Below are 24,312 nucleotides of genomic sequence, written 5' to 3'. Positions count from 1 at the left end.
ATCACGACGCTAGGGAGCTACTACCAGCCAATTTTCGTTTAGGTACCTGCACTTAATCTTTTTGGGGAAAATACGTCAGTTTACACTGGTAAATACATTCAACTGACACATTTGAAAATGTTTATTAAAATTGATTTGAATGCACAAGGCACAAACTCTTTTATAACTTGGGAAAATTATAATAAAATCTTGTGAACGTTTTACATGTTCTTTTATGCGTTCAGTAGCCCGGGTCGTGCCGGGTTAAAGATTTATAGACACACCACGTTTGCGTAAAACCGTAGTATAAAAACCAACGGCTACGTCTTTTAATTTTAATGTCGACACTTTATACCGGGTGTACGCCTACACCGGGATGTCGATGGTCGTGGCCATTTCGTAAAATGATGCCAAGGATATCCGGGACAACGGTCATTAAACCCCCCAAAGGCTTATAAGCAACAAAACTGTTTAAATGAGCCGATCATACTTAATCAATTAACCACCTAAGTGATGGAATTATATAATGCTCAATCAAGCGGTATTAATATACCGTAACCCAAGCCCATATAGGGGAAATAAGTTAAAGTATTTACCTTTGCAAGTATATTTCCTTATTTTGGATTAAATCACCGATAGCTTTTACTGGGGCTCCTAATCTGGAACGAAGGTTTTAATTAACCTCTTAGAATCCTAACGGGTCGTTATAATGGCCGTAGCCTAGACCGGTTGGTTCCGATATATATAGATATGGTTTAATCGCGCGAAAAGGCGAAAACCGAGAATGGAGTGTGATTCTGACCCAACAAGTTCAGAGACTTGTTTTATATGGGTTAATGGTTCACACTCTGGAATTTGGGGTTCAAATGATATTATTTGACCCGTATCGGCTAAATTATGAAAACTAGTTTCATAAGCCGAACCGCGCGCGCAATAGGCGAAACGGTTAACCATGAGAGTCGTACGCTTATTTCCTAAGTCAATATGCCTTAAATGGGTTGTGGTATCAGTAGGATACCTTCCGTGACGCCCGTAACGAGTTTAAGTTTATATTATGCCCCGTAGGGACTTTTCGGTCATTTTAAAGACTTTAAAAGGGCTTTTCGAGTTCTACAGGAAATCTGAGTTTCCCGAACAGCTTATAAAGCTTAAAATACTTTATTTATTATTTAAAACCAGTAGCAACTGGAATCGGGTCAAAAGACCTTGTAGAACTCATGTTTTGGCCGAAAAGGGCATATTCGGTATTAACCGAACCGTAGCCATAACCGCAGGTTATGAGCAAGGTAAAAATTATTAAAAATCTTTAAAATTCCCAAAATATTAATTTATAACAGTGGGTAAAAGATTTGGTGACGAAATCTTGGTTTAGATAGGCGTTATGCTAATTGCGCCGTTAATTACTAAAGTTTACTTTAATTGCGCTTTTTAGCATAACTCTCATTCTAGACCTCGGATTGACGTGAAACTTTAAGGACATGCTTATAATTTAATAAGCAAGGTTTTGGTCCGTTCACGTGTCCGTAATACTCGTTTTAATTTTAAAAGGCCGTTACGGTCAACTTTTAGGCGAATGACGGAAATGCGCAAAAGACTCGGATAACTCATGAACCGACCACAGAGGTTTATACCAACATGTGACCTGGTCCTAAGAGAGTCCTAAGGTATATTCATACCTCACTAAAACGGGTCAGAACTGAAGTCAAAGCAAAAGTCAAACTTTTGCGACATTCGGCTCCGAACCGGGTCAATATAGCAAATGATCGATTCAAACGAGCGCAAACAGGTTTATATACTTAATATCATGTTTTATTAGTGTCAAAACAGGTTTCATAACATATACATTACAGATTATGCATAAATCGCTAAAATAGCTTTCTGTTGACTTTTTAACCGCACGTTTGACTCGATTTTTGACATAGTTAGAGTGGTGATCAGGGGGAACCTTTTTAGGGGTTTATTACCCACATAAATACCAACTCATAACCACTTTTGATTCGTCATAAGACTGAACCATCACTGAGTTATTTTAAAGTCAAACCGTATTTACGACGGTTTGGTTCTTAGCCATTTACTAAGGAAATGTGAAACTACAAAGGGTTAGATCACTTACAGAAGTTGTGTTCTTGCTTATAGAGCAGAGAAAAGGACTTGAGAGCTCTTGCAATGATCAGAGATGTGTGTTTTTGATGTTGTGAGTGTTATGTGCATAAGGTGGCTATTTATAGCAAATGCCAAGCAACTATGATCATTGCAAACACTCACAATAGTCCAGAGATGATGGGTAGGTGTCCCTGAGAGCTATGGGTCAAGTGTAGGGTGCCCATGCCTCATTGATTGAGGTTTGATCGTTCAAAGGCTCCAAAAGGCAAGTAACTACAACAATTCTGCATCTGGGCGTCTAATGCGGCCCGCATGGAAGTTCCATGCGTTTATAATGCGGGCCGCCTGGGATCTAAATACCAGACGCGTAATTGAGGAGGCTCGCGGCCCGCCTCAACTTAACCCAATATGCAATGCGGGTCGCGTGAGGTTAAGATTTCAGAAATTTTAAATCTTTTGTCATGATTGCGAAATCCTGGTAATTAATAACGAAATCTTTCGTAATGATTTACCTGACCTTTCGGTTTTGAAGGGGTAACTTTGCGGTTTGGCCCTCGGTTATTTACCGATAGGGGCCTCGTGTTATTTACCCGCATTATTAAGTCCCCGGTTTATTTATTAATTATACAGAAAGCCATAACTTTCATTATTGACGCTTTTAACCCTTCTTATACGAATGCGAGTATAACTCTTTCGTTTTAAAACGGAACTTCGCGGAATTTATACAGTATATTCTAGTGAGCGTATAATACTGTTACGAAGCCTTGGGAACGTTAAAGGGTCATTCAGAGGTAATATTAAACATGTTGACACAGTTAACCCCTGTAGCTCGTAATCTCTCACTTTCTTCCGCGTTTCGCTTCCGCAAGATCTATAATTTATTCGTTTGAAGGTTCAAGCATTATTTAGGGTTACTATACAGTATATTTACCCTTGTTGACATTTATAACCCTCGAATTTATATACTTTCAAGGTTTGTCAAAATTGGTCCTTTATTCAATATCAATGCCACGTGTAAACAAATGACACGTGTTAACACATTATTGGACACAAAAATTCGAGGTGTTACATCCTCACCCCCTTAAAATAAATCTCGACCCGAGATTTACTCAAATAAATAAGGGTATTTTTCTTTCATTGTTGCTTCGACTTCCCACGTATATTCAGGACCTCTACGAGCATCCCATTTGACTTTTACAATCGGTACGTGCTTTCTGCGAAGCTTCTTCACCTGTCGATCTTCAATCGACAAAGGTTTTTCTATAAATTTTAAGCTCTCATCTATATGCACATCTGTGTGTGGAATCACCAATGATTCATCGGCGAAGCACTTTTTGAGATTGCAGATGTGGAACACATTGTGAATTCCATTAAGCTCTTCAGGCAAGTTCAACTTATAGGCGACTGATCCGACACGTTCGATGACCTCAAAAGGTCCTATGTATCTCGGACTTAGTTTGCCTTTCTTGCTGAAACGCATCACCCCCTTCCAGGGTGATACCTTAAGTAATACTTTTTCACCTACTTCGAAGTGAAAATCCTTACGCTTTGGATCAGCGTAGCTCTTCTGCCTATCGCGGGCAGCCTTGAGACGTTCCCGGATCTGGACAATCTTGTCCGTTGTCTGGAAAACAATCTCTGGTCCTGACAGTTGGACCTCCCCTACTTCCGCCCAACAAACAGGCGATCTGCATTTCCTACCATATAATGCCTCAAAAGGCGCAGCCTTTATGCTGGTGTGGTAGCTATTATTGTAGGAGAATTCGATCAGGGGTAAATTCTTATCCCAGTTACCGCCTAAATCGATTGCACATGCACGAAGCATGTCTTCTAGCGTTTGGATAGTACGCTCACTTTGACCGTCCGTCTGTGGATGGTAAGCCGTACTAAAGTTTAAACGCGTGCCCAAAGATTGCTGGAAACTTTTCCAGAAGTGAGATGTGTATCTAGTATCCATGTCGGAGATAATAGACACAGGTATGCCGTGTAAGGCTACAATCTTATCAACATAAAGTTGGGCTAACATATCGGAGCTATACGTCTCCTTGATGGGTAGAAAATGAGCTGATTTAGTCAGCCTATCGACTATGACCCATATTGTATCATTTCCTTTCCTGGTTTTGGGTAACTTGGTTATGAAGTCCATAGTTACGCATTCCCACTTCCACTCGGGAAGTTCAGGCTGTTGTAGCAAGCCAGACGGCTTTTGGTGCTCGGCTTTGACTTGAGCACAAGTCAAGCACTTTGCTACGTGGGCGGCTACAGACTTTTTCAAGCCTATCCACCAATAATTTGCCTTTAAGTCTTGGTACATCTTATCAGCACCAGGATGAACTGAGTATTTGGAACTATGGGCTTCCTGGAGAACAACATCTCGTAGTCCTCCATAAATCGGAACCCATATACGTCCGTTCAGCCTCAAGATTCCATCCTTGCTAAGAGTCAACTGCTCCTCAGTTACTCCCAGCTTTTCATTTGGATAGTTAGCTTCCAACACAGCCTCTCGCTGTGCAGCCAAAATCCTTTCTATTAAATTGTTCTTGACCTCAATGCTCTTGGCATTGATTCGAATAGGTTTTACCCTTTCCTTTCTGCTCAAGGCATCGGCGACTACATTCGCCTTGCCGGGATGGTACCTGATCTCGCAATCGTAGTCATTCAGGGTCTCCATCCAACGGCGCTGCCTCATGTTCAACTCCTTCTGGTTGAACAGGTGCTGGAGGCTTTTGTGATCAGAATAAATCACAAATTTAATACCATAAAGGTAATGTCTCCATAATTTCAGTGCAAATACAACGGCACCCAACTCCAAATCATGGGTGGTGTAATTCTTTTCATGCACCTTTAATTGCCTTGAAGCATAGGCAATCACCTTACCCTTCTGCATAAGAACACACCCCATGCCTGTGTGTGATGCATCGCAGTAAACTACGAATTCAGCTGTACCTTCCGGTAGTGTCAGCACAGGTGCGTTGCTTAGCTTTTGCTTCAGTATTTCGAAGGACTCTTGCTGCTTTGGGCCCCAAATGTACTTTTCTTTCTTCTTGGTCAAGGAAGTCAAGGGCGCAGCAATCCTCGAAAAATTTTCAATAAACCTCCTGTAGTATCCTGCTAACCCCAGGAAACTACGGATTTCGGTAGGCGTCTTTGGCTCTTGCCAGTTCATGACCGCCTCTACCTTAGCGGGATCCACCTGGATACCACGCTCGCTCACAACGTGACCTAAAAATTGAACCTCTCGTAGCCAGAATTCACATTTCGAGAATTTGGCGTAGAGTTTCTCACGCTGTAGTAATTCGAGAATGCAACGGAGGTGCTTCTCGTGGTCAGCTTGATTCTTGGAATAGATAAGGATATCGTCGATGAAGACTATGACGAATTTGTCCAAGTACGGCTTGCAAACGCGATTCATGAGATCCATGAACGCAGCCGGTGCATTTGTGAGCCCAAAAGGCATCACTAGGAACTCGTAATGACCATAGCGAGTCCTAAATGCTGTCTTATGTACATCTTCATCTCTGACCCTTAGTTGATGATAACCCGACCTTAAGTCGATCTTGGAGAAGTAGCTTGCTCCTTGCAGCTGATCGAATAGATCATCGATCCTTGGTAAAGGATATCTATTCTTTATGGTAACTTTATTTAGTTCTCTATAGTCGATGCACAACCGCATCGATCCGTCCTTCTTCTTTACAAACAGTACAGGAGCTCCCCAGGGAGATGAACTAGGTCTGATAAAACCTTTCGCCAGCAGTTCATCCAACTGGGTCCTCAGTTCTTTCATTTCCGTTGGAGCTAGCCTGTAAGGTGCTCTTGCTATCGGAGCTGCTCCAGGAATGATGTCTATCCTGAACTCCACTTGTCTATCTGGTGGCAAACCAGGTAGTTCTTCGGGAAAAATCTCGGGATATTCAGAAATGACAGGAAGATCCTCGATCTTCGGCTTAGGTTCTTCTATTATCACCTGAGCCATGTAAATTACACAGCCTCTGTTCAAACACCTTGAAGCTTTCAGCATAGATACGTCTTCGGGCAATCCGTAGTGCGTATCCCCTCGAATGGTAAGAGACTCACCACTCGGAGTCTTTAAAACTATCTGCCTCTTGCCGCAAATGATTTGGGCCTGATTACGAGATAACCAGTCCATGCCTAGCACAATGTCAAAACCCGCAAGTTTGAAAGGAAGTAGAGATAAAGGAAAAGAATGGTTCCTAATGGACATTTCACATCCTTCTAGAACAGTAGAGACGGTTTCTATCGTGCCGTCTGCTAACTCTACTTCGTATTTCATATCAAGGGTTTTGATAGGCATATTTAGTAGTTGGCAAAATTTCTGGTCTACAAAGGATTTATCGGCGCCAGAATCGAATAGTACTCTTGCAAATATATTATTTACGAGAAAAGTACCTGTAAGCACATTGTCGTCCTTAACCGCTTCCTTTGCATCCATGCGAAAAACTCTCGCATTCGACTTCTTCGTCTCTTCCGCCTTCTTGGCATACTTTGGGCAATTACTCTTGATATGCCCCTTTTCATTACAACCATAGCAGGTTGCATCCTTTATCTTTTTGCACTCCACGGTCTTATGATCCTTGGACTTGCATAGCCCACAGGATGTAGTCTTTTGTTGCGACTGTGAACCAGACGCAAACCTACACTTCCCGGAGTGAGGTTTCTTGCAGACCTTGCAGTGAGGTCTTCCATCAGCTTGCCCCTCCTTCTTTGCCTCCGACCCTCTCTTGCCCTCACCGTTTCCACGGTGCTTTTTCCCAGACTTTCGTGAGGTATCATCCTCACGTTTTCGCTTTTCAGCCTCCTTGTTCCTTAGTGTCCTCAGACGGACAGCATCAAGTGTAAGAGACAAGGAGAGGTCAGTAACTGACCTGAAGGTCGTCGGCCTAGAGGCCTTCACACTGGCCTTGATCGCCGGCTCTAAGCCCCCAATGAAACGGGCAATCCTTCGAGGTTCTGGTGTCACAAGATATGGCACCAGGCGTGACATGGTGTTAAAGCTTGTCAGATATGCTTGACAATCCAGGTTTGTCATCACTAGTGAGACAAAATCCGCCTCAATCTTCTCCACCTCGTGCTGAGGGCAGTAGTTTTCTTTAATGAGAGCAATAAATTCCTCCCATGTCATCTTGTACAAAGCAGACTTACCAGATGCCTGCACCAACGCCCTCCACCATGCCAGGGCCTCGCCCTTGAATGACTGCGACACATACTTCACCACATCCCTCGCTGCACACCCGTTGATGTCCACAATAGTGTCCATCTCGTCTAGCCAGGTGATACAGTCAACCGCACCTTTCTCCCCTGTAAATTCCCGGGGCTTACATGATACAAAGTATTTGTAGGTGCAACCCTTAGCACTGGATGCATCAGTATATTCTCTATCGCGATGAACGCTGTGCTCAGTGGACGAGTGTTTGTCGTCATCTTTCTTGGGTTCAGAGGGTGGTTTGGAGTGTGTCTTTGGTTTAGAGGGTGGTTTTGACACGGTTCTGCCTTGGGACTCAGTATATTGACGATCGATAGCTGCCTGAACAGCATTGTCAATCAGAGCCTTCAGTTGTGCGCCTGTCAAATGCACTGACGCATTGTCGTAGTCATCTTCATTTGTGTGGCTGTTCTCTCCATTGGGATCCGCCATTGTAACTTGAATCTGTTACAGAAGATAACAAAATTTTATTTAGGAGATTATTATATAATTGTCTTTTATGACAATTTGTCAACCATGGTACAGAGACCATATTTGGTTAACTTTTTATTCCATTACATGCTAGGATTTGAATATATCCTATTTTAGCTATATAAATAGTATTGGCGGCATAAAGCCTAATCATGATGATGTTTTATAATATTAGCCGAGATTTCAGAGAATCAAAGGCATAGAGATTTGAACCGTAGTCCTTTTATCTCTTTCTGACAGAGAGTCATAGACTACCACTGTCTTTTGTCTTTATAAGACAATTATTATGGCCCATAGGCACTACACCTCTAATGGATGTTTTAATATAGTTGGCCCGTAGGCACTACATCTCTAACGGATGTTTTAATAATATTGGCCCGTAGGCACTACATCACAAATGGATGTTTTTATAATACTGGCCCGTAGGCACTACATCTCTAATGGATGTTTTAATAATATTGGCCCGTAGGCACTACATCACTAATGGATGTTTTTATAATACTGGCCCATAGGCACTACATCTCTAATGGATGTTTTAATAATATTGGCCCGTAGGCACTACATCACTAATGGATGTTTTTATAATATTGGTCACCTTCATTGGTGATTTAACCCACGATTCATAAATCATTTAGTTGGGTTTTAAAATCCTTAAAGGATTATTGTATAAGAATGACGTGCGTGATCTTAACGAATCACATCTGCCATGATTGTTAACATGCGTACAGAGGTTAACAGGGAATCAGAATCTTTTCATTTAGGTCATACCATCTTGACTGGATCTTAAAAGACACCAAGCTAGGTTTCACCTTTCAAGATTCTTTATTTAGGCAGATCAATATAAAAGGAATGGTTTTGATTTATTTTATACATGTTAAAACAAAATTCATAACATACATTCCAAAATCTCAAATACAATTACATATTGCCCTAAACGGGTCTTTCAAATAGTACATACCTCCATAGAGGTTTTTAAAAATAAGTGACAAGTCCACGCAGGGACTAATACAAGATAGATGTCCATGCAAGGACTAAAGATAAGTCCACGTAGGGACTGAAATACGATAAGTTGTCCACACAGGGACTTATTTTAAAGTAGAAATTACATTCGTACAACTATTAAGGGCTAGTGGTCACGTTTCTTCTTTTTGCCCTTTAGTAGATTCGCCAAGCATTTGAGAAATCCTCGGTGGCTTTTCTTCTCTTCCTCGAACTCTCTCTCCACACGATCTAGTCGATGGAGTATTTCTTCCTGTTCAGGAGGAGAGAAACGTGGTTGTGGCGCTTGATGCGGAACTAGAGGTCTGGGAGGTATTGGATACCCATGAGCTGAGTAGTCCGGTGGTCCCATGTTTCCATGTGCTCCGTCAGGGTAGCGCGCATTATATCTTGCCGACACCACATATGGGTCGCGCTCATAGCCATAGTTGTATTGTGCTTGTGACGGTTCGAACGGGTTGTAAGCCGTTGGACCCGTATAAGCAGGTATGGGTTGGTCATACCCAAATGGTAGCGAATTTCGAGCAGCTGGTGCGGAGTTCGCCTCCTGTATAGGACTTGAAGGTCCTTCTTCTTGTAGCGGCGGGTAGTGGCTACTACTAGAATGTCGAGGAGTGCTGAAGTGGATACCCCCTCCTCCTCGTGTAGACATACGAGCATTTGTCCTCCTACGCCTCGGCGGATCAGGTATTACTGGTTGTGCCGGTGGCGGAGGTGGTGGCGTAACTGCCTCAAAGCGTGAATCCTCAGAGGGATCCTGTGGATGTCTCGGTTGTTGAGATGTCTGTTGAGGTGGCGTGTAGTACCACTCATGTCGGTCAAACATCGCTTGGAAACTGTCTGGTCCCTGATAGGGCGTTCCATGGAAGGATGACCCATCAGAAACTTCTATCGGATGCGTGGGCGTACCACGAGCTGGTTCAGTAGGATCCTCATCTTCCTATAGAAAAGAATAACTAAGTCGATCTATAACCCCGCTCGGTGCGATGAATTTGTCAAATAGGGAAATAAAGACGCATTGTGACGAGCACGTCAAGTGGAAAAAAAAATAGACGAAAAAACATTGAACCCATACGCACATTGCGGCGTATTTACTCGCAAAATTTAAAACGAAATGTAAAACAAAAAATTTGCAAAAGATGAAAAGTATGGGGATCAAATTTGAAAACAAAAAAAATAGAGTAAACTGCCATTTTGGTCCTTGTGGTTTGGGCACTTTTGCCATTTTAGTCTAAATCTCAAACTTTTTAAATCTGGGTCGCTGTGGTTTCACTTTTATTACCATTTTAGTCCAAAATTCAAAAATCCCTTTTTTGACTGTTGCAACATGTCTATTTTATCCTTTTGTTCAGGGGCATTTTGGTCATTTGTAATTATTATAACATACCTCTCTGTCTCTCTCTTCTCTCTTTCTCTCAGATCATATTCTTCTTCTCTCTCTCAGATCTTCACAAAACCCAGATGTGGAAAAACAAAATTCTAAATGATGATGATGAACCGGAGAATATTGAGATTGAACAGATCTTCACAAGAACTTCACAACAACATTTAGAATATTGAGATTCATCTTCACAACAGATCTTCACCTCACAAATCATTCAACAGATCTTCAACAGATCCAATTAGGAAACCCCACGTTTGTGAAGATCGATGAACAACATGAGAATATTGAGATTGAAGATGATGATGAAGTGGAAACGGATGAAGATGAGGAAGAGGTTGAGGTTTTGGTGCCGGAAGGATGTGATCAGCAGCAGCAGATGACGTCATCATCGGCGGCGGTGTTGCTCCGGGGAGTGGCGAGTGGTGTGGTGGCGAATCGGAGTGGTTCACCGGTGGTTAATGATGTGAATGGAGAGTTGAAGGTGGTGTTGACGGATCCGGATGTGTTGGATTGTCTGATTTGTCTCGATCCGTTGAGCACATCTAGACTCCGCCACACCGCCGCCGTGCTCCTTCACAGTCACTATCTCCGATTCCTTTTCGATTCGCCGCCAATCACTTTCTCCGCACCGATTAACTGGTGATCACATCGTTTGGTACTTTATCCTCTTTGTTGTTTCATTACGGTTGATTTTTGTTACTTGATCTGCTTGTTTCAGCATTAATTTTTGGTTTTATGAGATTGTGAATCTGAATTTTTAGCTTTTGATTGATGAATGAGCGGTTGTTGTAGCTGATTTGTGTGGTTCATGAACAAAAGGTCGGATTCTGTGATGAGGATGAAGAGGGTTTTGTGAAGACATTCTGGGTTTATGAAGACATTCAGGGTTCTGTGAAGATCTGAGAGAGGGAGAGAGAGAGAAGAAGATGATATGAGAGAGAGAGACAGAGGGGTATGTTATAATAATTACAAATGACCAAAATGCCCTTGAATAAAAGGATAAAATAGACATGTTACAACAGTAAAAAATGAGGGTTTTTGAATTTTAGACTAAAATGGCAATAAAAGTGAAATCACAGGGACCCAGATTTAAAAAAATTGAGATTTGGACTAAAATGGCAAAAGTGCCCAAACCACAGGGACCAAAATGGCAGCTTACTAAAAAAAATATTAGGGGATAGCTTGCAAAAGTTGAAAAGGTTTGGGTAAAAGTAAAAAGAGTTAATTGCTATTTTAGTCCTTGTGGTTTGGGCCATTTTGTCAGTTTAGTCCAAATGTTTCATTTTTAACATCTGGATCCAAAAAGGTTTCATCGTTGCCATTTTGGTCCAACTGACTTAACTCCATCCATATCTGTTAAAGCTGCCAAGGGCATTTTTGTTAAACAATTCAACAATGAGGTCCCACACTGTTCTTTAAGTTGCACACTATTAACTTGGACCGCACACCCCTTAATTATTGGGCCGCACACTTCCTTGTTGGGCCGCACACCTTGTTGGGCTTCAAACTAAGTGATGTCAAAATAATGTAAGACCACATACTTATATCAGGACCTAGGTGCACCCTATTTATAACAACATAGGGGCAACCTAATACAACTGGGCCAAGCCCAACCCGCACACTAATACCATAATTGACCAAACCCATTTAAACTATCTAACCAACCCATAACTAATGGGATCTTCAGAAAAGTGGTCTTGTGGACCAAGCGGAACAAATCCTGAAGGTTCCTGTATGTAGTCAGCTGGGTTAAACTGACCTATGTAGTATGGAGTAGGGTCGTCATAATTCCGGGTCGATACTGAACGTTGTAGAGGTATGAAGGAAGGTTGTGGGTTGTTGGGATCATTCTCTGAATTTGGCCCAAAGGAGTGCCGGTAGGATGGCGTTGAGCTGTGCGAAGTGGAATGCCTCGCGGGTTCATAAAGATCTCTTCGTCGTTGTGGTTCTTCGCTCCGTGTCATCGAAGGATGTCTTGTACCAGATGGTCCAGCTTCGTTATCGTGATGTGTCACGACTTCTCCTCTGCCTCTTCTTCCCCTTCCTCTTCCTCGGAATATAACAGGTGGCATTTTCCTGCTCCAAAACTTATTAAAAATCGAAATGGGAAATAAAGACAAAAAGGAGTATAAATCCGAATTTGTCCTAAGTTCTTGTCTAGACTCAAGTATGTGCAATTGTGTCATTGAGATTAAACACAATAGGATAGTGTTTAATTCACTCAATGTTGGCTCTGATACCAACCTGTCACACCCCGATTTCCACGTGTCTCACCGGTGGGCCCGGTGGGGGATTACCGTGACGATGTTGGCAACAATATAGTCAAACCACACAATTATATAATGCACAGCGGAAGCTTAAAGATAATTAAATATATTTCAACCTCTGTTTGTAATATCAAATGTATTACAGAAGTTGAATGTATCCACAGCGGATCGTAAATAAACATAAAGTATTGTTCCATCAGATACTGCAATCAAGCTTGCGAGACTCATCACGACGCTAGGGAGCTACTACCAGCCAATTTTCGTTTAGGTACCTGCACTTAATCTTTTTGGGGAAAATACGTCAGTTTACACTGGTAAATACATTCAACTAACACATTTGAAAATGTTTATTAAAATTGATTTGAATGCACAAGGCACAAACTCTTTTATAACTTGGGAAAATTATAATAAAATCTTGTGAACGTTTTACATGTTCTTTTATGCGTTCAGTAGCCCGGGTCGTGCCGGGTTAAAGATTTATAGACACACCACGTTTGCGTAAAACCGTAGTATAAAAACCAACGGCTACGTCTTTTAATTTTAATGTCGACACTTTATACCGGGTGTACGCCTACACCGGGATGTCGATGGTCGTGGCCATTTCGTAAAATGATGCCAAGGATATCCGGGACAACGGTCATTAAACCCCCCAAAGGCTTATAAGCAACAAAACTGTTTAAATGAGCCGATCATACTTAATCAATTAACCACCTAAGCGATGGAATTATATAATGCTCAATCAAGCGGTATTAATATACCGTAACCCAAGCCCATATAGGGGAAATAAGTTAAAGTATTTACCTTTGCAAGTATATTTCCTTATTTTGGATTAAATCACCGATAGCTTTTACTGGGGCTCCTAATCTGGAACGAAGGTTTTAATTAACCTCTTAGAATCCTAACGGGTCGTTATAATGGCCGTAGCCTAGACCGGTTGGTTCCGATATATATAGATATGGTTTAATCGCGCGAAAAGGCGAAAACCGAGAATGGAGTGTGATTCTGACCCAACAAGTTCAGAGACTTGTTTTATATGGGTTAATGGTTCACACTCTGGAATTTGGGGTTCAAATGATATTATTTGACCCGTATCGGCTAAATTATGAAAACTAGTTTCATAAGCCGAACCGCGCGCGCAATAGGCGAAACGGTTAACCATGAGAGTCGTACGCTTATTTCCTAAGTCAATATGCCTTAAATGGGTTGTGGTATCAGTAGGATACCTTCCGTGACGCCCGTAACGAGTTTAAGTTTATATTATGCCCCGTAGGGACTTTTCGGTCATTTTAAAGACTTTAAAAGGGCTTTTCGAGTTCTACAGGAAATCTGAGTTTCCCGAACAGCTTATAAAGCTTAAAATACTTTATTTATTATTTAAAACCAGTAGCAACTGGAATCGGGTCAAAAGACCTTGTAGAACTCATGTTTTGGCCGAAAAGGGCATATTCGGTATTAACCGAACCGTAGCCATAACCGCAGGTTATGAGCAAGGTAAAAATTATTAAAAATCTTTAAAATTCCCAAAATATTAATTTATAACAGTGGGTAAAAGATTTGGTGACGAAATCTTGGTTTAGATAGGCGTTATGCTAATTGCGCCGTTAATTACTAAAGTTTACTTTAATTGCGCTTTTTAGCATAACTCTCATTCTAGACCTCGGATTGACGTGAAACTTTAAGGACATGCTTATAATTTAATAAGCAAGGTTTTGGTCCGTTCACGTGTCCGTAATACTCGTTTTAATTTTAAAAGGCCGTTACGGTCAACTTTTAGGCGAATGACGGAAATGCGCAAAAGACTCGGATAACTCATGAACCGACCACAGAGGTTTATACCAACATGTGACCTGGTCCTAAGAGAGTCCTAAGGTATATTCATACCTCACTAAAACGGGTCAGAACTGAAGTCAAAGCAAAAGTCAAACTTTTGCGACATTCGGCTCCGAACCGGGTCAATATAGCAAATGATCGATTCAAACGAGCGCAAACAGGTTTATATACTTAATATCATGTTTTATTAGTGTCAAAACAGGTTTCATAACATATACATTACAGATTATGCATAAATCGCTAAAATAGCTTTCTGTTGACTTTTTAACCGCACGTTTGACTCGATTTTTTGACATAGTTAGAGTGGTGATCAGGGGGAACCTTTTTAGGGGTTTATTACCCACATAAATACCAACTCATAACCACTTTTGATTCGTCATAAGACTGAACCATCACTGAGTTATTTTAAAGTCAAACCGTATTTACGACGGTTTGGTTCTTAGCCATTTACTAAGGAAATGTGAAACTACAAAGGGTTAGATCACTTACAGAAGTTGTGTTCTTGCTTATAGAGCAGAGAAAAGGACTTGAGAGCTCTTGCAATGATCAGAGATGTGTGTTTTTGATGTTGTGAATGTTATGTGCATAAGGTGGCTATTTATAGCAAATGCCAAGCAACTATGATCATTGCAAACACTCACAATAGTCCAGAGATGATGGGTAGGTGTCCCTGAGAGCTATGGGTCAAGTGTAGGGTGCCCATGCCTCATTGATTGAGGTTTGATCGTTCAAAGGCTCCAAAAGGCAAGTAACTACAACAATTCTGCATCTGGGCGTCTAATGCGGCCCGCATGGAAGTTCCATGCGTTTATAATGCGGGCCGCCTGGGATCTAAATACCAGACGCGTAATTGAGGAGGCTCGCGGCCCGCCTCAACTTAACCCAATATGCAATGCGGGTCGCGTGAGGTTAAGATTTCAGAAATTTTAAATCTTTTGTCATGATTGCGAAATCCTGGTAATTAATAACGAAATCTTTCCTAATGATTTACCTGACCTTTCGGTTTTGAAGGGGTAACTTTGCGGTTTGGCCCTCGGTTATTTACCGATAGGGGCCTCGTGTTATTTACCCGCATTATTAAGTCCCCGGTTTATTTATTAATTATACAGAAAGCCATAACTTTCATTATTGACGCTTTTAACCCTTCTTATACGAATGCGAGTATAACTCTTTCGTTTTAAAACGGAACTTCGCGGAATTTATACAGTATATTCTAGTGAGCGTATAATACTGTTACGAAGCCTTGGGAACGTTAAAGGGTCACTCAGAGGTACTATTAAACATGTTGACACAGTTAACCCCTGTAGCTCGTAATCTCTCACTTTCTTCCGCGTTTCGCTTCCGCAAGATCTATAATTTATTCGTTTGAAGGTTCAAGCATTATTTAGGGTTACTATACAGTATATTTACCCTTGTTGACATTTATAACCCTCGAATTTATATACTTTCAAGGTTTGTCAAAATTGGTCCTTTATTCAATATCAATGCCACGTGTAAACAAATGACACGTGTTAACACATTATTGGACACAAAAATTCGAGGTGTTACAGTACAAGTCAAAGCTAACTCCAAATTAACTTTTAGCTTCAAAAGTTGAATGATATTGTTTTCATGAGTTATGAATTTGTATTGTATTTAGAATGAACATGGAACAAAGGTCGAGTGGAGAGTATGAAATCTTTTCAAAACAAAGTTAGCTACTGCAATTCTTGGTGGTGTTGATAATATTTAAATGGTAAGTTTTAATTATCACCGATTAAACAAATTTGTTAGCAAATGAAACGGATGAATTAGGATCTAGAAGAACACCTATTTCCCATTGTAGCTTATGAGATTGAGGACTTGACAGGTTATAGGAATTTAATTGCTGATTTTTATCTTTGAATATTAAATTTCAGCAAATTAGTTCTGTATTTTAACTGAAAATGCCTCAATGCTGGACGTGTGGCTATGAGCTTCCGAATCTGAGTTGGCTTTCTTGCAATTACATTCTCGGACTTTTTTAATCGACTGTCAATTTGTATGTGTGTTCATGAGGAAGAAATTATGATATGATTGGTCTGTGCTTCATCCGTATTTGATGTTATTGATCTGATAAATTTTGGCAAAGAAATCAAGTTGTATAAAGTAAAAAATATATATATAAATTATATAAAATGATCTGTAATTTTTTCTTAATTATTTGTTAATGAGAAGCAACTTCGTGTTAAAGAGTATGGGGTATTAAAATCTGTTAATAATCTTAATACGGGAACCAATTGCGAGTATAGTAGCATCTATATTTATGTGTAATTTATCAAATCAGTAGATTTATAAGTATTTTCTTTATACAACCCGTGTAATACACGGGATCTAAAGCTAGTTTAAAAAATATATATACAATCTTGAATAAACTATTAAGAATTCTATGCTGAATTGAAAGAATATTATTAGATGTCAATAAATGAAAGGACATAGTCAAAGGATATATTTGAATCTTTAAAATAGCATCGAAGTTTTCATTTGAGATGTTAAGTAGTTAAATATTGAAAAATTTAACGGATGAATAATACTTAGTTAAAAATCGGTGTAAAATAACTAACCATATGCAAGCTTCTGCAAGTACCTTTTTAATGAAGAAAACACTGTTACAAAAGTAATCTTTAATGAAGAAAATACGGTTCCAAAAGATAACAAAGGAAAATGCATATATTGAAAAAAGAAGACACATCCCTAATATCTTATGCAAGTAATTTTCTACATATTAATGATGTAGAAAGGAAAGAATTTCATATTTTGGAAACAATATTGTAAGAGTTTCGTATTTTGGAAACAATATTGTGAGAGAAAGCTATATGAGTGGAAAATAAATATTGTATACTTATACTATAAATAACAATGAAGAAGAAACCGTGTATTCAGTATTTGATTTTGCCGCTCAAACCAAAAAATGATGAAGTGTATAATTGTCACGTGACACTTAATAGCCTAAGAGAAGGACATGTGACCAAAGTTGATTTTGATTTATTATAATTTACAGATTATAGATATAGATATAGATATAGATATAGATATAGATATAGATATAGATACAGATATTTTTCCGAAATGAGTCATTTTAACCTGACTTCACTTTGGCAACAACACGTTTTAACCCGAACTAAATTTATATAATTTTTGAAACCGTCCGTTTAGAGACGGACTCATTTTACTCTAACGTGTTTTAATCTGAACTCATTTTAACCCATTATCCAAACCCGCCCGATGCCGGGCTTAGTGTAACAAAATCCAATCACCCTCATTCTTTTAGCCTGTATTATTAGTAGACCTATTATTACTCACTTTTGTTCCTCAAACAGAAGAGCGGGAAAACGCACAGAGCAAGAACAGAATGGCGCCATTGCTGCAGAGCTCTCAACCTTGGGTCGAGAAATAGTAATCATCCTTCTCCTCCGTTTTATCATTCTTCCTGAATTCAATCTGTGTTTTATTACATACAATTTTAGCTTAAATGTTTATAAAATCATTGAAATTTCAGCCGACCGAGGCGAGTGAATGAAGTTGCGCATCAAGATGAGGTTGTTCGAGTCCTTACCAACACGCTCGAGACCACTAATGTAACCTCAATTCTTTTAAATATGCTCGTGTTGTTATTGCACACCATTTTCTAGGGTTTCTGTTTTCTTGCAATCGTATGTTTGTTTGTTTTGGATTCTGAAGAAACACTGATCTAATTAGGGACTTAATTAAGATTGGTTTATGTTTCTATTATAGTGGTTAATCTTCTTTTGGATATTTGAGCTCCGACTTGATGGTTCGATCCTGCAAAACAGAACACCGTTACTCGTTAAGAGGGGAATGTGGGGGTTTCCCTCTTAACCAGGCTCCGGCGTGAGAATAAGCGACTGCTTTGGGAATAATTAAGTGCTAAGAGTGAGAGTAGAGGGAATAGAATGTTTAACCTGTGGAATGAGGTCTCTATTTATAGCCGGAGAGGTGTAAGGGGTTATGGGCTGATGGGCCTTGGGCCGGAAACGGACAACAAAACGGATATGCTCTTTGTCTCACTGGCATCGACCGCTTAGTGGCTTCTAGATGTTCCTCGGTGCTGGCGCACCTTGATTGGAGCCACGTGTCATTGTTGTCGGCTTTGTTGTCCTTCTGTCATCAGCAGACAAGTGGAGATCGTGGGACAGTTGTCTCCGTCCTCTGATTGGTGCCACGTAGACGTCCTTGTGTACTTCTCGTCAGGCGATCGTGGCGCACGATTGACCAGAGCCTGCTGGACGCTCATTGGCTCCTTTTACTGCCACTTGTACCTTGTGTACCACTGTAGGTAGCCGTGCGCTTCCCTACTGTGTGGTTCTTGTTGGACAGCAACTAACCCGCGCGGGGTTAGTATGCTTATTTGTTCCATTGTTTTCGAACGTTTTATTGTTATTATAGTTGTTATTATCATTGTTGTTTGTTATTATGGTTGTATAAATTGATAGGTAGGGTGTTCAGGAACTGTTTATGTACACTTACCGAACGAGATTTTATGTTCGTGTTCGTTTGTTAAGGAAACGAACGTGTTAGTGTTCGTTTGTGTTTGTTTGTTAATTTTAGGTAACGAATGTTGATGAACACAAATGAGCACAAACTAATGTTCATGAACACACATGGAAACAAACGAACACGAACAAATACACTGACATTTATTAAATATTTTATCTGTTGGAATTTTGAAGTATTTAAATAAAATATGAACACTGAAAACAATGATGAACTATCTTACATAAACGAACACGTTACAGAACGTTCACGGATATAAATGAACGGACGCGGCCTCTGTCCATGTTCGTTCATTTATTTAAACGAATGAAATCTGTTGTTCGTGTTCGTTTGTTTTATAAACGAACGGACACAAACGAACTTCCCGCCGAATAGTCCACGAATTGTTTGCTGAATGTTTGGTTCGTTTACAGCCCTATTGGAAACTGAAATCCAAATGAGGCATTTTTTAAATTGATGGAACACTATAATTGGTGATATGAATGAGGCATTTGTAAGGTAAATCGCTACATTGTTTTGTTCTGTGTTTCTGAAGTGAATTGGTTTTTTGGTGCAGTGTCCGCACATGCTGTTTTATGGTCCACCTGGAACCGGAAAAACTACCACTGCACTTGCCATTGCTCATCAGCTTTACGGGTAACATTGACTGTATATAATAATGTCTTGTTAACTCTTCTTTTTATGTTTTCTTGTTCGTTTTAGTCTATGACTTTATGAGTGATTTCTTACGTGTTCTAATGGTTTATGTTGACGTATAGTTGACTTTGATAGTAAAAAGGTTGAATCAAAACACAACAGTTTGTTCTGACTTCTGAGGGTGGTGTGGATTTGATTGCTTTAGATGTTAATAACTTAATACATCATGCACTTATGCTCACTGTTGGCAAAGTTCTAAGGTAGTTGAACTTTAGGGTCTTGTTTATAGGTGTAGAACAAAACACGAGTAGAATAAAGCGGTAACAAATCTAATGTGAAAACCCTTTTTGATATGATTTGTTAGCACAGTTAGGCATGCTTTCTGAAGTACTGATGCATCATGTTAAGGACAAAAATTGACCATAATTTATGTCATTGCATTGTTCAAAATCCAATACCATTCGCAAATTTTAGCCGTATAGCTAGATACAGAAGCAGAAAGTTCAGGGATGCACTCTTCGCTTTGTTTAATTAAGATGGCTAAAACTGTTGTGGTTTCTGCTTTAATATACTCATACAAGCAAGTGTTATTAATCTAAGTTTGTCATCCTTGGGGAATTATAGGTCTTTAATCTTCAACATGTCGTGCATACTTGTGTGATCGAACTACTTTTGCATGAAAGTGCTAACTTGTTCACTAATCAATTTGCTACCACCACTGTCTCTTTCTCTTTACAGTCCTGAACTCTACAAGTCAAGGGTTCTTGAGCTCAACGCTAGTGATGATCGTGGAATCAATGTAGTTCGAACTAAGATAAAGAATTTTGCTGCAGTTGCCGTTGGTTCTGCTCATCAAGGGTATATAAATTTACTCTTTTTTCGTAAAGAATTATAAGAATGAACATAAAAAATGAAAAAAACAGACCCAACAGCCAGTTTTTCTGAGTACGCTTTGAGTTTTAGTTATATGTTGTTTTCTCTCTCCGTGATGTAGGGGTTATCCTTGCCCGCCTTTTAAAATTATAATCCTCGATGAGGCAGATTCAATGACTGAAGATGCACAGGCAAGCTCTCCACTTATTTTTTATTCATTTCGTAGTCACCTTTGCTATCTGAAATGCTACATGTCTCCTTTTATCTTTATTAGTGCAACGAGTTTTATGTTGACTAATACATGGGGTTGAACTTCACATATGTTACATTACATGATTGTTTTTAAGATAATTAAGTTGTTTAGTCATTTTCCTTGGAGCATCAACGTCTCATTAGAAATACAACGTCCATGCATATTTTAAAAAAGGGAATGGTGTTTTTGTTAATATTATGCAGTCCAAGGTTGTTCACATTTAGACAGATTTGTAAGTAACATGTTTTTTTTTTTTTTGTATTGCAGAATGCTTTACGTCGTACTATGGAAACCTACTCAAAAGTAACACGATTCTTCTTTATATGCAATTACATCAGCAGGTCAGTGCTAAAAGTTTTCTATGATAATACTTGCTTTTGTGTTTAGTGATACATCTCTGGAAAGGTAGTATACTTCTTAATTTTTTGTTGAGCTTGTTTCTTACTTCATCTCGCACCTCTGGTAGACAGACAAAGATACATTGAATCTCCTTAAATTCTGCGTAAATAGTATCTTTAAAATAAAACCTCACAAGAAATGCAACTGGAGATGTTACTTAACTAGAAACATAATCGAAAACATCATATCAAATTAATGGACACTCTTCTTTTCTATGCACTTTCTTTTGGTTTCTTGTTCATGCATCTTGATTCTTGCTTTTTTGTGATATGCATCTTGATTCTTGTTACATACCTGGTGCAGGATTATAGAACCTCTTGCTTCTAGATGTGCAAAATTCAGGTTCAAGCCACTCTCAGAAGATATCATGAGCACTCGTATACTGCATATTTGTACAGAAGAGGGCCTTAACTTGGACTCAGAGGTGCTGATCTCGTTTGACTCTGCATCTTCAACACTTTTTTATTGTTGGTAAATTGGCCTTTTTGAGTTAATATATGTAATTTCTTATAGGCTCTCTCAACCTTAAGTTCCATATCTCAAGGAGATCTTCGTCGCGCTATAACTTTCCTGCAGGTAATAAACTTTATCACTTTTCGTACCACCTTACGACAAAACAAGGACTTGCATGTATTTCATGTAATTTATCCAATTATATTGTGACATCAGTCTTGCGTTTTGATTTCTCACAGGGAGCTGCTCGCCTGTTTGGATCTTCAATTTCTTCCAAGGATTTGATTAGCGTTTCTGGGGTAACTAGATTTCGTTTCTTTTTAGTTATTGATTGGTTTGCCAAATCAGAGAGTAATGTGACGTGAGTCACGACTAGTGTTTTATGCTGCTTTACACCATAGTTATTAATACCGCTCATAGCTAGTGCTATAGTGAATAGTGTAGCGTAGTGTAGCACGCCTCCATAGCGAGCAAACAGTGGGATTATAGGTTTTTTTGTTTTTTTTCTGCTTTAATATAAATAGCAGGGTTTTAGGTTTTTTTAAGTATACATATATAAAACAGCTTATTTGGATATAATATACATATAAAATATTTCTAAAATTTTCTCCTAGTGTGTCGCTAAACATTTAATAGCCCGCTATTTCATCGCTATCACTACGTAGCGTATAGGTAGCTTGTTGCTGTCGTTTACTATTCGCCATCAATAACTATTCTTTACAGTCTAAGTTACTTCCAATATAATTCACCTTTAAAATATCTTTTAGATAGTAATCAATTTTCTAATCATATTGTCAAATACTGAGATTTTGATCTCATCAGGTCATCCCGCATGAAGTTGTTCAAGCTCTTCTTGCAGCTTGTAAAAGCGGATCATTTGATAATGCAAACAAAGAAGTCAATAATGTTATTGCAGAGGGGTATCCCGTCAGTCAGATGCTTTCTCAGGTATATATTGTTATCTTGATCCATAATCTTATCATGTCGATTGTGTCTCAAATATTTGTATGATGTCATTGCAGTTGTTTGACATGGTGGTTGAATCTGAAGATACTTCTGATGAACAAAAAGCAAGAATATGCAAAAAATTTGGTGAAACAGATAAGGTATTTTTAGTGCCTTTTTATTTTTCTGTATAGTACTTCCTTTCGACATATAATGTTACGCCCCGCTTGCGGTATGCGCATATAATGTATATATGTGTGGGCCCTTGGGGGCAAAAGTGTAAGTGCACTAATTTTAATGTTATTTTACGAATTTTGTGAAAATAACGTTAAAAAGTGAGGGACGGTTAATCATGCATCATGTGTGGCGTTGATAGCCGAAAGACAAGGGGGTACATGCACTCAGGGGTGGACCCACATCGAACGGGTCGGGGTCCCCGGACCCCAATGTTTTTTTAAAAATTAGTAGATCCGATATTTTAAATTTTATAAGGACCCCATAAATACAATTAGCTGGACACCATAGAAAGAAAAGGAAAGTTGGTGTAGTGGTAAACCTCCCTCTTTTACAACAAGAGGCCATGGGTTCAATTCTTGTATAGCCTGTTTTTTCTGTTTTTTTTAAATCTAGTTCAAACTTCGCTCTAACCTGACCCGAATGAGGACCGATCCGAAAATTTTAACGTTTTGTTATTAAAATTTTGAACACCAAAAAAATGGACCCCATTGGAAAAAAATCCTGGGTCCGCCACTGCATGCACTAATCGGCTTTTGTCCTAATTGCTGAGTGTTATGTGCCTTATGTCCAAGGCTTGATGCAAAACTACTACCGAGCCGGGGGTCTCACTGGAAGCAGCCTCTCTATTCCTACGGGGTAGAGGTAAGGCTGTCTACATCTTACCCTCCTCAGACCCTATCTTAGCTTTGCTATTGGTGGGATATACCGAGTATGATGATGATGACGACTTCCTTTCGAAACATTCTTTTTTGTAAATTTCTTTTCAAAATTGTTATAATGGCTTCTCTCAAAGAACCACAACTCACGGTAGATAATAATTTACAACATGAAACGGGTCAACTATAATGGCTTGTCATTATGGATCCCACTTAGAACACATTTACAAGTTAATCTCTAATGGGGCATGAAAGTTGATAATTACCAATGATTCAGACCATTCCGAGCCTAGTGGTAGGGTCAGACTTTCAACATGAAACGGGCCAACTATATATTTAAATCTTATATTAATTTTGGAGAAATAATAACACTTAAAAGTAAAAGAAAAGGGTTGGTGCAAAGTAACTTACTCCTGTTAAAAAGGCGGCGGCATTTGACAGCAGATTAGTGTCTTTTTGACTAATGATCGAAACCTTAAATATACATTAACAGGACAATAATGCGAGAACATGTGAATGAAAGTCAATGTCATAATACAAATCGGTAAATAGGTAGAGTTGGATTGAAATATTCATCGAGCCGAATATTGGATTTGACTTTAAAAGTCAAAGACACATGTAATTTTGTTTGCACATGCTAAACAATATATGAATATGCGATGATGCACAAAGCCGTCTTACTTTGATTCTTTTTTTATGCAGTGTCTTGTTGATGGAGCGGATGAGTATTTGCAACTGTTGGCTGCTTGCAGCTCTATGATCAAAGCGTATTCAAACATGCCTGAAGTATATTCCAACGACATGTAGTGTGTTTCTTCGTCATATTAACTATGAGCCCCGGATATTTTTGTGTCTGGTTGTAACATGTATGGTGTTATGATTGTCATGCGCTGTCTAATGTTTTAACATAATCATGCACGTTGGGACTAGAATTGAATTGACCAGGCAAAAGTAACTTAGACGTGTGGTTACGCTGTTGGGCCAAAACGGTTTGATATGTATGTTTATCCGGGATGTTAAGAGGTAGAAATTTAGACCTGTTCGTTTCGTTTAACTATGCTGTTGGGCCAAAA

At 39.4% G+C, this 24,312-nt stretch overlaps 1 protein-coding gene across 1 annotated transcript; it reads left to right on the top strand.

The window, feature by feature from the left end:
* The first annotated feature begins 17,532 nt into the window (after positions 1-17,532).
* On the top strand, positions 17,533-24,312 carry LOC110889516 (replication factor C subunit 2). Its single transcript, XM_022137064.2, has 12 exons — positions 17,533-17,668; positions 17,772-17,850; positions 19,344-19,423; positions 20,162-20,281; positions 20,418-20,487; positions 20,817-20,890; positions 21,252-21,372; positions 21,462-21,524; positions 21,641-21,700; positions 22,224-22,349; positions 22,424-22,507; positions 23,942-24,312. The coding sequence occupies exons 1-12, from the start codon at positions 17,625-17,627 to the stop codon at positions 24,044-24,046; spliced, it is 1,026 nt and encodes a 341-aa protein (XP_021992756.1). The 5' UTR covers positions 17,533-17,624; the 3' UTR covers positions 24,047-24,312.

Source organism: Helianthus annuus, chromosome 11 (assembly GCF_002127325.2).
Source record: "Helianthus annuus cultivar XRQ/B chromosome 11, HanXRQr2.0-SUNRISE, whole genome shotgun sequence".
Taxonomy (NCBI): Eukaryota; Viridiplantae; Streptophyta; class Magnoliopsida; order Asterales; family Asteraceae; genus Helianthus; species Helianthus annuus.
This window is presented reverse-complemented; position numbering and strand designations above follow the sequence as displayed.

Excerpts from the sequence above, each read along its gene's own strand:
- LOC110889516 (XM_022137064.2), top strand. The coding sequence starts at position 17,625 with ATGGCGCCATTGCTGCAGAGCTCTCAACCTTGGGTCGAGAAATA. Across the intron at positions 20,282-20,417 it reads GTTGGTTCTGCTCATCAAGG|GGGTTATCCTTGCCCGCCTT; the intron begins GTATATAAATTT and ends TCCGTGATGTAG. Across the intron at positions 22,350-22,423 it reads TCAGTCAGATGCTTTCTCAG|TTGTTTGACATGGTGGTTGA; the intron begins GTATATATTGTT and ends ATGTCATTGCAG.